This window comes from Topomyia yanbarensis, chromosome 2, assembly GCF_030247195.1.
Source record: "Topomyia yanbarensis strain Yona2022 chromosome 2, ASM3024719v1, whole genome shotgun sequence".
Lineage (NCBI taxonomy): Eukaryota > Metazoa > Arthropoda > Insecta > Diptera > Culicidae > Topomyia > Topomyia yanbarensis.
Genome location: NC_080671.1, coordinates 458,619,430 through 458,636,295, shown reverse-complemented (window position 1 = coordinate 458,636,295; position 16,866 = coordinate 458,619,430). Strand labels below are relative to the sequence as shown.

At 42.4% G+C, this 16,866-nt stretch overlaps 1 protein-coding gene across 4 annotated transcripts in view; it reads left to right on the top strand.

Moving 5' to 3' along the window:
• Window positions 1-15,508, top strand: part of LOC131685913 (ras-related protein Rap1) — a 63,746-nt gene extending 48,238 nt beyond the window's left edge. For all 4 annotated transcript variants that reach the window (XM_058969937.1, XM_058969936.1, XM_058969935.1 and 1 more), the window contains exon 6: window positions 12,997-15,508. In XM_058969937.1, coding sequence (XP_058825920.1) covers window positions 12,997-13,086 — 90 coding nt within the window. In that variant the 3' untranslated portion in view covers window positions 13,087-15,508. The remainder of the gene's footprint in view (window positions 1-12,996) is intronic.
• The last annotated feature ends 1,358 nt before the right edge of the window (window positions 15,509-16,866 follow it).

The following is a 16,866-nucleotide window of genomic DNA, read 5'->3' as shown; positions in this document are numbered from 1 at the left end:
TGCACACGAAGGACATCCTAGAGAATCAGTGATGAAAAGATGGTTGAGGGATAGAGCATGGTGGCCGTCCATGGATCGAGAAGCGAAAACGTGCGTGTTGAATTGTGAAGGATGCCAATTGATTGGTCTTCCAAGCAAACCAGTTCCAATGAGTAGACGTCAATTACCTACAAAACCATGGATTGATGTTGCAATTGATTTCATGGGTCCACTTCCATCTGGAGAATATTTATTAGTTGTAATAGACTACTTCAGTCGATACAAGGAGGTCGAAATTATGAATCGCATTACGTCACGCGAAACGGTCGAAAGATTAAACATTATTTTCACACGACTAGGGTATCCTCGAACCATAACGTTGGACAATGCAAAACAATTCATTGGAAAAGAATTTGAACAGTTTTGTAAAGTTCACGGTATAACATTAAATCATTCTGCGCCATACTGGCCACAAGAAAATGGGGGAGCACGTCGTTTGGCATAAGTTCATTTGGCATAAGTTTATTTGGCATAATGTTCAACAGCAGGTGACACATGCTTTCGTTTGGCATAATGTTCATTTGGCATAATGGCCATTTGGCATAATGGTCATTTGGCATAATGGTCGTTTGGCATAATTTGAAATATCCATTGAAATCTCTTATATTTAATGTTGACGCCTAATGTGGCTACGCCCCATCGCTTTAAGTATGGCAGTTAAACTATTTGATAGCCCCTATGTTTGAGTAACTCGAGCAAACAAGTGAGTTGCTGGTGAGAGGTAGCCACTTCTGACGGCCGGTCGATGACCACCTCGGCCCCTTGGTCTCGGTTATGCGATATTTCCAAGGGCTATTTGGTATATTGATTCAAAGAACTGCTCATGTTTTAAAGAAGGAATCAACCCCTAAGTTTGAGCAAACGAGTGGGTCACTAGTTTACTTGCGAGCGCTATTTGGTATACAAATTCAAAGAACTGCTCATGTCTTAAAGAAGGAATCAATCCTTGTTTCTGGCAAATATATACGTGTATATTTGCCAGAAGGTTGATTCCTGCTTTCAGTCATGAGCTGTTCTTTAAATTTGCATACCAAATGGCCCTCGCAAGTAAACTGGTGATATACTGGTTTGCCCGTTTTACCCAAAATTAGGAGTTGACTCCTTCTTTCAACAATGAGCAGCTCTTTTAATCTGCATGTTTAATAAGTTCGCTAGCAATGTGTTGATTTACTCGTTTGCCCGGGCTTACTTAAACATAAGGGTTGATTCTTCTTTCAAATATGAGCAGTTATTTGAACTTATATACCAATTAACCCTCGGCATTGTCGCATAACTGAGACCAAGGATCCGAAGCGAGATCCGCTGGTGCGTCGGCGGCCCCTCGCGAGCAAACCTGTGATCCACTCGTTTGCTCGGATTACTCAAACATAGGGGCTATCAACTAGTTCAAGTCCAAAGGAGCGGAGCGATGTCGGACAGCACCGGGTTTAAAGCGATGTGGCGTAGCGGCGTCAACGACTAGTAACAGAAAATTCAACGTATTTTTTAAATTATGCCAAATGACCATTATGCCAAATGACCATTATGCCAAATGAACATTATGCCAAACGAACGTATGTGTCACCTACTGTTATGCCAAATGAACATTATGCCAAAAGAACTTATGCCAAATGAACTTATGCCAAACGACGTGCTCCCAGAAAATGGACTAGTTGAGCGTCAAAATCGATCGCTACTAAAGCGCCTACAGATCAGTAATGCGCTTGGCAGAGACTGGAAAAAGGACTTGAATGACTACCTGATAATGTACTACACTACACCTCATTGGACGACAGGCAAAACTCCAACGGAATTGTGTTACGGGAGTGTCGAATCCTTTGTTCATGTCCGTCTCCATCCAGAACTCAAATGTTCTAATTTCAAAGAACGTCCGTTATCGTCCAAGAACGTCTTAAAACTGACTCTGGTTTCAGACCCATTCGTCAAGACCTACTTGGTTTGTATTCTCGAACGGTGGTCTACATAACGGAACTCTTTACACTCTCGCACGCATTTCGTCATTCATGATCTATGACAACCATTTACGGATACACACTCACCTCACATTCTCTGGAGTGTTTCTGATCGCAAGACGTAGACGACATCTGACTCTTTCGTTCATTTGTAAACGATTCAACATATCAACGCGAAATTTTACCAATGGTGTATGACAGGGGACAATAAACCGTAGTTTTTTAGCTAGTATTGAATCAAATGATTTCCTTATTTTATATTTATTTTATTTTTTATTTAGCCTATCATATTTCCTACATTCACCCACTCTCCTACTCTATTGATAAATATAATACATCCTCATATCCTTGAATCTCTCTGGTTTTTTAATCGCCCTTCGCGGTCTATCGTTGCTGCAAACTTTTGATTCATCGCATGGGATAACTGAGGCATTTTCGGGGTCATTTTCGCTTGGCATTGTAACCTTTTCCGACAACAAACGTGGTTCTAAAGCTTGTTTAACATCAGCAACGTTCCGGGCGTATTGCACTCCATGCTCATTTTGAAGGACTACCTTTGCTCCTTGGCGTGAAAGCACTGTATACTGTTCGTTAGAAAAAACTGCATCCGTCTTGTTTTTCTTCGGGATCCAAAGTACCACCTTATCACCAACAGCTATGTCAGAGTCTTTTGCTCCTCGACGATGGTCCGCGTAATTTTTACTGACCAATTTTGAAAACGCGTCCTGCTCTCGCACATCAGATCTATCCAACTCCTTAATTAGTTTAGACTCCCACAAACTCGGGAAGAAACCACGATACCGCCACCCTACCAGTAATTCAAAGGGCGTTATTCCAAGCCGTGCATGAGGCTTAATAGTGTTGTGTGCATGTACATAAGATTGTAAAGCATCCTTCCAGTTTTTACCATCTTGTCTGGCTCCAGCTATGGCTTTAATGATGCCCTGGTTTTGTCGCTCTACGGCACCGTTCGACTGCGGATTCAGAGGAATCGACTTATTGACCTTAATGCCCTTTTCTTCCCAGTGTTCTGTGAACTCACTGCTTTGGAAAGGGGGTCCATTGTCAGTCTGTATGGTCAATGGCAATCCCCATGTAAAAAAAAATCGATTGAGCGCTATGTTAGTACTCTTAGCATCAGTGCTTTTCATCTCCATAACAGCAATAAACCTCGAATAGATGTCAACAACGACCAAAAACTCGCCTGATCCGCAACCTGGTATGGACAAAAAGTCAATCTGTAGCACTTGCCAAGGTCCGTCTGGTAAAGTGCGGTTCGTTAGCGGTACTGGTGGATTCTTTCTCGAGATAGCCGAACAGGTTGAGCAGTTCCTTACAAACAATTCCACGTCCTTACTCATATTCGGCCACCAAAAGTACTCCCTCATTATGCGCTTCATTGCCGCGCATCCTATATGGCCTTGGTGAGCCGTCGTCATAATTTGTACACGAAGCTCCTTTGGAGGTACAATCTTATCATCTTTGAAAATCATTGATCCTAAAGCGCGCAGTGATTTGGATTCAGCCTCATATCTTTTGAGATGCTCTGGCCAATGTCCAGATGTTATGGATGTTTTAACTGCGAGAAGCTCTATGTCACTTTCCGAGGCCTGCTCTATATCCTTCCAAGTAACCGTCATCAGTCCGCCATCCAGAGTATAGAGAAGGTGCTTTTCATCATCTTCGTCAAACGCTTCGTCTTGGCGTGTTTGAGCTATCAAGCGCGATAGGGCATCTGCCACGTTTAGATGACCTGGTATACGCTTCACAACGAAATCAAATGCTTGTAGTCTTAGGGCCCAAGACTCAGCTCGAGTAACCGCCCGTTTACTTGCTCTATGACCGTTGCCAAATATGAACTCGTTTGCCTCGGAATCCGTCCGGATCGCGAACGATTTCCCTGTTAAGTAAAACGAGAATCGTTCAACTCCCCACACGATTGCCAGAGCTTCTCTTTGGGTCTGTGGGTATTTTTTTTCTGTCTGGGTCAAAGCCTTCGACGCGCATGAAATGATTCGAGGTTCTCCGTTTGGGTTGAATTGCACCAAAACCGCACCTAGGCCCACGGGCGATGCATCCACGTATAATTCGATCTCATCCTCGTTATTAAAATAGCCTAGTCGAGAAATCGACTTCAACGCTTCATGCTTTAGAAACATGAACTCGTCTTCCTCCGCTTTGGACCAGTAAAACGAATCCGACTTTGCTAGTTCCCTCAAGTTTTTGGTTTTATCAGCCCGCATATAAATAAATCGCTCCGAAAAATTCATAAAACCCAAAAAACTTTTTACCTCATGTACAGTCTCGGGTCTACGGAAACTCCGAATCGCCTTCAACTTTTCATCTTCGACGCTCAGACCTTCATTGGACATTGAAAAGGGAGCGGTACAAAAGGCCGAATCACAAAAGGCCGAATAACAAAAAGCCGAAACACAAAAGGCCGAAGATGTTCTAACCTACCACAAAAGGCCGAAACCCGAAAAGGCCGAATCACAAAAGGCCGAATCTCAAAAGGCCGAATCATATAAAACCGCAAGTCCACATGCATCAGTAATCGAATGATCTAATCTGTTGGTGTTGATGATACTTTAGTATTGCCCATGACTAATATTTTAAAATAAAATCGCGTTTATAAAAAGCATAGACAATAAAAGAAAATTAATATAAAAAAGTCAGTTTTGCTAAATGTAACCGCTAGCCACAACTACTGTTTGGTTGTTGCACTGCGCCAGCGCATACGGCGAAGCCAGTGCGATGCGGCCTAGCCGCATAACCGAGGCCAAGGATCCGAAGCGGCGTAAAGCCGCTGAGGATCCGCCGGACGAGGTGGCCGCCGACCCGCCGTCGGAAGCGGCGGCCTCGCGCAAGCAAACCTGTGATCCACTCGTTTGCCCGGATTACTCAAACATAGGGGCTTAAATTAGTTTAAGTCCGACGGAGCGGAGCGATGTCGGACAGCACTTGCCATGAAGCGATGTGGCGTAGCCACATTAGGCTTCGTTCTGTTTATTTATTCCAGTAAAGCGGCAAATATGCAACGAGAAAAGTGTCGTAAATATTCCAAACATTATTATTCTATTGAAAAAAATCGTAAAAAATCACCCTTAGAAAGTTTCCAGTTCCAACCGCTCTACATATTTACCATTCTGAAAAGGTACATCGACATTTTGGAGACCCCGCTTTTTGGCAACTTCGTGGAATAACTTCATTGTGTTCTGTCTCGAGTTGGTGATTATGGAATCATATTAGGCTTAATGCAAGCAGTAGCCTGTGGAACAACGACCAACTTGCCGTGTTTAACATTCTACATGACAGGTAGTATGGAACGTTGTGCTCAAACTGATATTATTTACTATATCATCATTGAAAATTTTCAGTTTCAACTGCTCTACATATTTGTCATTCTTATTTGACCAGTCGGCTTAACGGCATTCGGCCAAACGACATTCGGCCTACCGGCTTTCAGCCTAATGACCCAGCACCTTGATATTCGCTGCATATTTACAGCGAGAAAGATGACGTAAATGACGTAAATATTATTTTCAATGGTTCCAATCAAATTCTTTCAAAGGTTCCAATCAAATTGTTGAAAGCTTCGTTCAAATCTTGTTTTCAGTTCCAAAGGCTTTATTTCTCACCCTGTTTGGTGCATTCGACCTAGTGTGCCTCGCCCTAATAACTATTCGTCTATACACTCAGGTTTTTTTTTTACGCGGGGGATACGAGCCGCGTAAATGAAAACCGCGTAAATGAAAACCGCGTAAATTTCAAAATCCGCGTAAATGAAAACCGCGTAAATTTCAAAATCCGCGTAAATGAAAACCGCGTGAATTTCAAAATCCGCGTAAATGAAGACCACCTAAATTTAAGAATCCGCGATAAAGGGAACCTCATTGATGGATACCGCGTAAATTCCAAAATCCGCGTAAATGAAAACCGCGTAAATTTCAAAAACCGCGTAAATGAAAACCGCGTAAATTTCAAAATCCGCGTAAATGAAAACCGCGTAAATTTCGAAATCCGCGTAAAAAAAACCGCGTAAAAAAATACCGCGCAAAAAAAACCGCGTAAAAAAACTTGAGTGTATATCCTTCGGCCGGATAACCCTTTGACTAATGACCCCCAGCATCGTTCTAATCTACTACAAAATGCCCGAAAAGACCTTATTAGAAAATATGTGATGCGGATAGCGCATATTTTAACGAAAAATGGTCAACTAATGTTGAATAGATTTTTAGAAATCCTGCCATGTTAATTATTGTACTATCTTTCGGGTATTTTTCCTTCTTTTTAACATGAGCTGTTCTTTTGAATTTAATTTAATTTAATTAAATAAAAAATCAATTAAAGCAGTTTTCAGCCATCAATTCATGATATGATATGCACCAGCTCATTAATAACGCCATGGGTTACTACAATGACCTTAGCGATTTGATCTCGTGCTTCGGCCTTTTGTAATTCGGCCTTTTGTGATTCGGCCTTTTGTGATTCGGCCTTATGTGATTCGGCCTTTTGTGGTTTTCGGCTTTTAGAGATTTCGGCCTTTTGTGATTCGGCCTTTTGTGCTTCGGCCTTATGTGATTCGGCCTTTCGTAGTACTCCCATTGAAAAACCTATGAACTTCACTTTCTGCTGACCAATTACACACTTCTCCATATTGATCCGTACATTATGATCGTGAAGACGACGGAGAACAGCGTTTAGGTTCTCATCGTGTTCCCTTTTTGTTGCACCGTGTACTATAATATCGTCTAGATAACACTTCTGACCTCGGCATCCTGCTAGTACTTTCGTCTGCAATATTTCCTGGAATATGTCAGGAGCATTGCAGAGTCCGAAAGGAAGTCGTTTGAAGCGGTAGGTGGCATCACCCGCGAAGAAATTGGTCAAGTGACGTGACTGTTCGGCGATTTCTACGTGGAAAAAAGCACTTGTTAAGTCGATAGTAGAGAACCATTGGGCGCCGTGTAGGTCAGAAAGAATTTCTTCCAGTGTAGGCATTCTAAATGGCGTTCGGATCATGCACTTATTGGGTCCCCTGAGGTCTACCACCAGTAGGATGTCGTCTTTTCCTTTAGGCACAATTAACAACGAAGAGCAGAACGACCTATCCATAATATCTGTAACATGCTCTATTATTCCGGATGCCAAAAGATCACCAAGCCTTCGCTTTGTTTCTGCTCGAAACGGCAAGGGAATATTTGTAAAAATGTTGCGGGACGGGGGTCTGCTTGTATCATACGTTAATACCACCGGTGGCACATTAAATTTGGGAAATTCATCAGACTTTGCTACCGCAAGAATTTCACCAGGGAAACCACTAAAGGAGTAACTGTCGGATACCGAGCTCCGAATGGGTACACTGAGCCCGATCTGTAGGACACTGTATCGGAGTGCTGTATCCTTGCTTAGCAACGACCTAGCATTTTTTATGACGTAAAATTTTTCGAAAAAACATGGCCGGTCCTCCGAAATAAACAGTTCGGCAACGAATCTTCCTACAACAGTGATCTCATCTTGACTAGCGTACGCACGGAGAGATTTGTCTGTACCATTAGAGACACAAAACAATTGCTCCTTGGAACGTTCGGTGCTCATGAGTGTGCTGAAAATATCCTCGCCAACCGTATTAACCTCTGCGCCGGAATCAATTAGGAATACAACAGGCACGTTTGCAATACGACCGAGAATGCTTCCGTCCTGGTTATCCAATGCATAGCATCTCTTAACGGAGACCGATTCTTGTTTTACGCTGTCGTTCGATTCCCCTTTTCCTACAGGGAGGACTATCAGATCAAAATTACCAGCTCTCGAGGACATAGAAACAGCTCCATCATACTCTGACTATCGCGACCAAGATCATATTCTGAAACAAAAAGGAAAAGATAAAGAAGATATTCGACGACATGCTAAGGAGTCCACCATAACAACAGGCGATACTGTATTGATGCAAAATCTCATTCCCACCAATAAACTAGCCGCAACATACAACCGCACTAAGTATACTGTTGTTAACCGGTCGGGACCTAAGGCATTGGTGGAAGATCCAGGGTCGAGGAAAACATTTGAACGAAACGTTGCTCATCTGAAAAAGGTGGGTACTTCAATGGGTCAAGAAGCACTGCAAAAGGAAGGTCAACCTAGTTCAATTGTTGATGACGTCCCAAACTTTACCGAATCTGAGGAGGGGTTTGCTGGGTTTCAATCGGAGCGAAACTCATCATCGTCAGCGGAAATCGTTCAAACAGCAAGAACACGGAAGCCACCTGCCAAATACAGAGATTATCAAATGTAATTAAGTCGAAGAGTCAAATCGTCTGTACAGCCAGGAAATCGAAGACTCCTGTGATATTCTCACCAAGATTTATTGGGTTCCGGGCCATTGCTGAATCAAGCGCACCAAAAATGTTTGCCATTGGGCTCTATCGGTCGGCGAGCGAGGTTAGCGGTTACCCAAGAAGTCACTATGAATGACATCTTTAAAGCATTCAAGGAGAAAACCTCCAAATACTTCCTCGAACACTGGAAGAATTTGGAATCACACACAGAAAATCAAAACATCTCGCCAAATATGGAAAGACAGGGAGAGCAGAATAGAGTAAATATTACTCTCGCGACCCCGTGTAGGGTACACCAAAATCACCCGCGCCCGCACTATCTCCCGAGTAAATCCACCACTATGTTTCCCATGCAATAGCCGGCGGTGGTCAGCTATTTTCGTCCGCGTCCCTTATGACCAATTTTTAAAAAGTGATTCATCAGCAGTGCTATCTTTGAAAATGAACCACCTAATTTTAAATGTACTTTCATTTGATTTGTTTAGTGTTTATTTGACCAACTAGGAAACGAATCCACTGGGTCTTTAATGCGTGTGGGAAATACGCATGGTCTTGTCTGAGTGAATGACTTGAATTATGTATAAGGCTGGAGAATTGACAATTCGCAAGATCAATTCAAATCCAATTACCAATTTGCGGCAATCATTTCAACACAAAATACAAATTTTTTTATGGTCATATTTGATGGTTTACTTTTAGTCCATTAACTCATCAGTCAATTATACAGAGCTAAGAATAAATACGTACTATTTGGAAACGGGGGGTGTTTGATTCGTGCATAATGTTAATATCGTTTAGGAACGCAGCTTTCATATTTTTATACATCTTATGCACGAAAGTATATTCTCAGTCGCATCGCTTGCTTGAAGCGAATCCTGACTAACAACCCACCCACTACCCAATCCGTGGTACTTAAGGGAGTGTCACTGAGTCGGGGCATTCCGTTAAGTAAGTATCACATCAACACTTCCTTTCTCATCCCAAGTTACGGTAAATATGGTCGTGGCTCGCAATGGTGGCTCTCAGGCGAAATTCTCGCTTGGGCTGGATCAATTGTTATTCCCAAACAATGCTCCTCAAGTAGTCTGGCTGGAAATGAGAGTCATCAGTCTGCAATCTACGAAGTATACCGTGATTACGCAACGCAACGCAACTATGTTTCCCATGCAATAGCCGGTTCATAGTCGAGCATTTACTTGTCATCTGTCCCGTTTACGAGGATCTTCGCTGACAACACGATGTTAATCATCCACCAAGAATATTCTATGGAAATGAACAGTCGGCCCGCGCGATCATTCATAAAGACACGCGAATATGCAAATGGCTACACAGTTACGAAATCAAATTTATACACTCGAAGTCACATAAGTTGTGGCACACGCGACAACCACATGAACATACAAACGTTTGAGCCCTTCGCGATCATCCACGCTCACCTACGCTCACGATTTCGCTAATTACTTGATAACACTACGGTGCTAAAGTGAACTTTTCAGCACTTATAAATTGATATCACAAAATACAAAAATTTGATAACAAATTCTATGGGAAAATATTATTATTATTTCTGAACGGCCAACAATAATACTGTTCAATTCACCTTTTCATCATATTCTGCAGCGAAATTACTCGTCGAGTATACATCAATTCCTTCACCCTGACCCTCTCCCATGGCGTTTTTGTGGTCTGCATGGACCATTCAGCCATTACTCCTCCTATCATCGGAGTTGGAGTAACTTGCGCTCTCATTGCCCCACCAATCCCTGCAGAATGTAATGAAAATGAAATTTCTAAGCTCAAGTGGCATCTCTACAAAAAAAATTTCCATGTCCCGGAAAGGCATTTTTTAAGATTATACCAGCTCTCCATGTTTCATGACATTATATGAAAATCATTACATTTAAATCATCTGGCCATGTGTCATAACGACATTCCGGTTTTGTTCCAGACATTATACACCCATCTGTTGCTGCGGCTTGTATGATCTATTGCTGGGAAAGCTTTGGCAAAATGGATGTCGAAAAAATTCGTCATCAAAGACTCCGACTTCCCGCTTAAAATCATACACATTGAATTCGGTCGAACCATATCTAATTTTCTTCGGATCAAAGATAATCCGCTTAGTAATCCAAAGCAAATATATTCAGCCGATGGATATCTCGAAAGTTCGCCCAAATAAGCTCAGAGTTGTGAGATTCTATCTGAACCAAGTAAACGTATCAGTACGTTACTTTATTTATTAACAGATTAAGGCCGAAGTGGCCTGTGCCGTATACAAAAGATTCCTCCATTCCACTCGGTCCATGGCCGCGCGTCGCCAGCCACGCAGTCTGCGAAGGGTCCGCAAATCGTCTTCCACCTGGTCGATCCATCGTGCTCGCTGCGCGCCACGTCTTCTTGTACCGGTCGGATTGCAATTGAGAGCCGTTTTCACCGGGCTATTGTCCGACATTCTGGCTACGTGCCCGGCCCACCGTAGTCGTCCGATTTTCGCGGCATGACAGATGGGCGGCTCCCCCAACAGCTGATGCAGCTCATGGTTCATTCGCCGTCTCCATGTGCCGTCTTCCATCTGCACTCCACCGTAGATGGTACGCAGCACTTTCCGTTCGAAGACACCAAGTGCGCGTTGGTCCTCCACGAGCATGGTCCAGGTCTCGTGCCCGTAGAGAACTACCGGTCTAATCAGCGTCTTGTAGATGGTCAACTTCGTACGACGGCGAATTCTGTTCGACCGAAGTGTCTTGCGGAGGCCAAAGTAAGCACGATTTCCTGCCACGATGCGTCTACGAATCTCTCTGCTGGTATCATTGTCGGCAGTCACCAGTGAGCCCAAGTACACGAACTCTTCAACCACCTCGATTTCGTCGCCACCGATGCAAACTCGAAGCGGGCGGTTCTCATTCTCTTCTCGTGAACCTCTTCCTATCATGTACTTTGTCTTCGACGTGTTGATGGCAAGTCCGACGCGCTTGGCTTCTCTTTTCAGTCTGATGTAGGCTTCCTCCATCTTCTCAAAGTTTCGTGCAATAATATCAACGTCATCGGCGAAGCCAAGTAGCTGAACGGACTTTGTGAAAATCGTACCACTCGCGTCGATCCCTGCTCTTCTTATTACACCTTCCAGCGCGATGTTGAATAACAGACACGAGAGACCATCACCTTGCCGTAACCCTCTGCGTGATTCGAAGGGACTCGAGAGCGTCACTGAGACACGTATTACGCACATCACCCGATCCATCGTCGCCTTCACTAATCGCGTCAGTTTGTCCGGGAATCCGTACTCGTGCATAATCTGCCATAGCTGATCTCGATCGATAGTGTCGTATGCGGCTTTGAAGTCGATGAACAAATGATGTGTGGGCACATTGTACTCGCGGCATTTCTGCAGTACTTGACGAAGAGCGAACACCTGGTCCGTGGTAGATCGTTCGCTCATGAAACCCGCCTGGTACTGCCCCACGAACTCTCTTGCAATTGGTGATAGTCGACGGCATAGTATTTGGGAGAGTACCTTGTAGGCGGCGTTCAGCAGGGTGATTGCTCGGTAATTACAGCAATCCAGCTTGTCGCCCTTTTTGTAGATAGGACACACGACACCTTCCATCCACTCCTCCGGTAAAATCTCCTTCTCCCAAATCTTGGTAATCACCCAGTGCAGCGCTTTAGCCAGTGGCTCGCCACCGTGTTTTAGTAGCTCGCTTGGTATTTGGTCAACCCCAGCGGCTTTATTATTTTTGAGCCGGCTAATCTCCTCCTGGATTTCTTGGAGATCCGGAGCCGGTAGTGTAATGTCTTCCGCGCGTGCTCCCAGGTGCGTTACCGTGCCATCCTCGTCGTCTGCTGCATCGCCGTTCAGGTGTTCTTCGTAGTGCTGCCGCCACCTCTGGATCACCTCACACTGGTCCGTGAGAAGATTCCCGTTTGTATCTCTGCACATGTCGGCCTGTGGTACGTGGCCCCTGCGCGAGCGGTTCAACTTCTCGTAGAATTTCCGTGTGTCTTTAGCGCGGTACAGCTGCTCCATCGCTTCGCGATCTCGGTCTTCCTGCTGGCGCTTTTTGGTCCGGAAAACCGAGTTCTGCCTGTTCCGTGCCTGTTTATATCAGTACGTTACTGATAAAATCATTTTATGAAGGACTACCACGTCTACATGCCCACTCACAAAGTTGAGATTCACGGTGCAGTCACCGATTCGAGTTTGTCATGCGTGGGTATATAGAAGCACAGGGTTGGTTGTTTCAAGAACCCCTCGCTCCGATGAGCAAAGATATTGAATGGCAACTGGACGGGACAAACTCGTGTCTGGTAACCTTTGGCAGGAGAGCCCACGTAATCAGACCCCGCGTACAAACGGCATCCAAGGAATCTGAAGCATTCGCTTAAAAACACTCTTAGTACTCTTTTACAGAAATAATATAAAGAGCTACGCCACAAATCATTGTACACGCTTGGCTCAGCAGTGTGACTCTGATGATCTCCATTTGGGGACATCTTCCAAAAACTATTATTTGTAAAGGTTAAGTTTATTCCGGCTGTTGCTTTATTTTTGAATTTTGTCTGCGATTATTTTGACGAAAAAATTAAACAGAAAAGATTCTGTTTATTCTAATACATTATTTAGAACCTACACAAACTAACATTACGTCTCTGTTTTCTCTTTGCAGATTTTCTACGACTTAGTCCAACAAATTAACAAGAAATCACCAGAGAGAAAGCCCAACAAAAAGAAGAAATCGCTCTGCGTGTTGCTCTAAGTAAACCACTACGATTAACAAAGTAATAATAAAAAAATCAAGAACACCCGAAACCGAGGTAATCAGAAACGAAACAAAAAAAACTCGTTCACAGATAAGGATTTAAGAAAGTTATAAACATTATATTATTAATTGAAAAGGGAAAACCATGTTAAGATAATGAAACAAACAAGCGCCGCAAGGAAATTGACAAAGGGTCGTGTAGCCGAATGGCGTGCGAGAAAGAAACAACTTAGTTGCAGCAAAACATAATTTCAGTGGAAATAAGATTACTACCCATAATCGCAGATCGGTCATAAAAGGAATAATGATCCTATTGAACAACGGATTGGTATGTGATTATCGGCAGTTCTCACGCACCTACTTGATAATTTTAAGTCAAATCAACTCTTTTTTGACGAGCACATAAAACTAAAAAAAAGTTTCACAATGGAATTTACGCAAAACAAATAGAAGAAAAAGTGCGTTGCCACCGCCATTATTGTTGATTGTGATCTGTTCACCTATTTCATAAAACAAACACACAAATACAAGTTAATGGAAATGGACGTTTGTCACTTACTGGAGCATTTTCTATAAACACGTGTGTGGTTACTCTTTTTCTAATCGTGATCGTTTGGCTTCCATTTTTACCGAAACCGACACTTTACACTAGCGATCTGGCAGACAAACCAGCACAGACACGAACACGAATCAGTGAATATATGTTCTGCTGAGTGTAGGTTAATATGTAAATTGATGAACAATAGAGCAAAACAATGGACTACAATTTTCGAGCTAATAAGAAATTCAAAATTTCTACTACTTTTCGTTCAGTTAGGATCACATCCTTCATGCACACATATGTACACCCGTTACAGACCAGAAAAGAAAGATGTTCGGATAAAAGAAACATACATTGCAACTACTAGTATTATGAAATTACTTTCCACACAGGAACTGAAACGTAGAGTAGCGACTGGGACAGAAGGAAGGTAAGTTCGACTGTGAAACAAACAGATTTTGTACTATTTTTAACGCAAATATACTACCTTTTTCTACTGTCATTTCTCATCGAGGCGTATTCCCTAAAAAGGTTATCCTTCTCGAAATAAATCGCAATAGGTGATTTTACAGACCAGAGTTTCAACTTCCAACATCAAATTTTGGAGTGCCAAACTACTACACATTCTCACTCACAATCAATGCTGTAGAGGCCCCTTAGAAGAAATACGATTTCAAACACTAGACTCCTCTTTTTATTGCTCCTCGCTTTAAACTTTCCCGTTCAAAGATTCGTTTTTTTTCTCTGCAATCTGCTGAGGCATTCCTTATCTAGTATCGCCTTTTGCACTAGTTCAAACACGGTTTTAATGTGAATACAGAATTGCTATCGAATTGAAATAATAAAACTAACAAACTAAAATCATAATCACGAAGGAAACAAAACAATTAGTCTTTTGTTCGAGTATTACCAAGTAATATACATAAAAGGATGAGGAAACAAACGTAATCAAACATAAGCTCGTCGTCGTCGTTGTCGTCGTCACATACCCACACACACACACACACAGAAAGCGTGAGAGAACCGAAAAGGAGTCAACCAATAAACACCCGCTATATAAGAACTAAAGGAAAACACTGAGTAGAACCAGCACCAAGCCTCTTTCTTCATCCCACTCAGACCGTGTATCGTTCTGGCCTTGTTTCAAAGAAGTAGCAACAGTATCGTAATAGTAGATAGATAGTCCTTCCAATTCAGCACAAGTCGTTCGGGTAAAAAGTAAATAATGGCAGATTAGGTGTAGAATCCAAGTGACCCCAATCAATAACAGCACGAGAATTTAGTGTAAAAACAGAGCAACTGTTGTGAATGTGTTTGAACTCCCCACCCACAAGTCGTAGAAGTGAAACATTAAAAAAAATAAAACAAGAGGTTTTGATCTCACTTAATACATCCTACTCCTTTCTATTCGACATACACTCACGCAGGTCAACGTTCGCAATTTAACACATACACACTGTTGAAAAAGAGTAAACGGTCTTAAAGAATGCTCAGAACTATTCACTGAATGAAAAGGACAAGAATGTTTGTTGTAGCAGCAGTACAGGATTGTTATCGTCATACTAGTTTCAAGTTTTCCCCTAGTAAACTGTCACTGCGAGAAAAAAAATAGAACTGTTAACCGGAATTTTATCTCCTACCGTACAATATACCATAGTGAAAACAAATGAATGGTCAAAAGAATCACAATCAGTCATATTCGCTCTGACGTAAGGAGAAGTAGGAGAACACATACATGGAAAGACGTACACACTAACCACACATCCACACGCGATCTTCTCACATACTGAACAAGGAGAAAGGAATGAAAAAGATATAACTGTGTAACCATGCAAAACAATCTATTTTCTAATGAATAATAAGTATATATATACAAGACGGGAAGAGTTTTGATTCATTTTTATCCGAAAGCATCAAGCAACGCAAATTTCAGTCTTTAGTCAAACATTAGGCATTCTCGTATTTAACGACCTCATCCAAATCACTTGTAGATTCAATAGTTGACAAATACCCATATGAATGTAGTCGCTAAGCCCTCTTCGTAGAGGCCCCAGCTCGTAGATTTGGAATTAAGCTAAGTGACTATACCTAACAAGACGTTTAAATGATCATTTAACGACGGTTCCGCCAGTTTGCCAACTCATGCGTAATACCGTCAGAGCATAGAGTTACATCTAACACATCTTCTCTGCCCAATCGTGCAAATGTTGGGCGTTTTCCTACATTATGTACATACAGATTCGGTGCTTCTCAAATAGATATCTGAGCTGTCTCAAATTATGTGGTGGGTATTTGTATCACATTTATGCTGAAGAATAATTACTCGATTACAGCACTGCACATTTCATTATCAGCACAAAATGTGCAGCTACTAATCACGTTGGTCTATAGCGAACCCTGACCTGGATATTAGAGACATGATCATCATTTGAATCCCACGATTTGCGAAGAAGCATTGTGTCAGAAATTTGCTGAAGACAGTGGAAGACCCACGACACTCTGTGCGCAACTCGCATATTTTAGTTCTGCTAGCCATTCAGTTCGCGGCAGCTTGACACCTTGACTTAAGGACTCCTGTTTTCAATCGCCTCTTACGACATGGGAGCACGAACCCAGTGGCCCAATTATTGGCTGAGATACTTAAACCTACCGGATGCAATACGGCCTCTAGGCTGGTTTTGCCTGAAAAAAGGTAATATACTTATCAACCTCCTAGTGGGCCACAGCCATGGCAAAACACTAGTAGCAGCGCACCTGGTGGTAATATACCAATCATGGCTACGCATCAGTACAGGGAATTCCATCGGCGTAAGAAATATATGTACAACGAAAAGGTAGCTGATGAAGTGTGAAGCTCAAACTAAGTTTGATTTTGTTTCGAATTCATCTCGTCAGTAACTAGCACCATTTATTTATTTATTTATTTAATTGCAGGCTTTAACCAACATGGTCATTCACCTAACTAGCACCAACTGGGTGTCTAGTTAGACGATGTATCTAAGGCTAGTACACTGACTTGTCCTGGGAAGCAAATGCAGAAGCTCTGGTTTGCTGACAAGAAAGCGAAAACAAACTATTGTCTTTTAACTAGGGAGTCAAACGCCTAGCATTATGCAATATTAATTCCCAAAAGGAAAAATTGAATTAAACCAATTTGCGCATTATGTCGTGTGAACTGTTTGGATTTTTTTGTGTCTAATTTGGGTACTAGTTTAGATACATTGTCTAACTTTGAG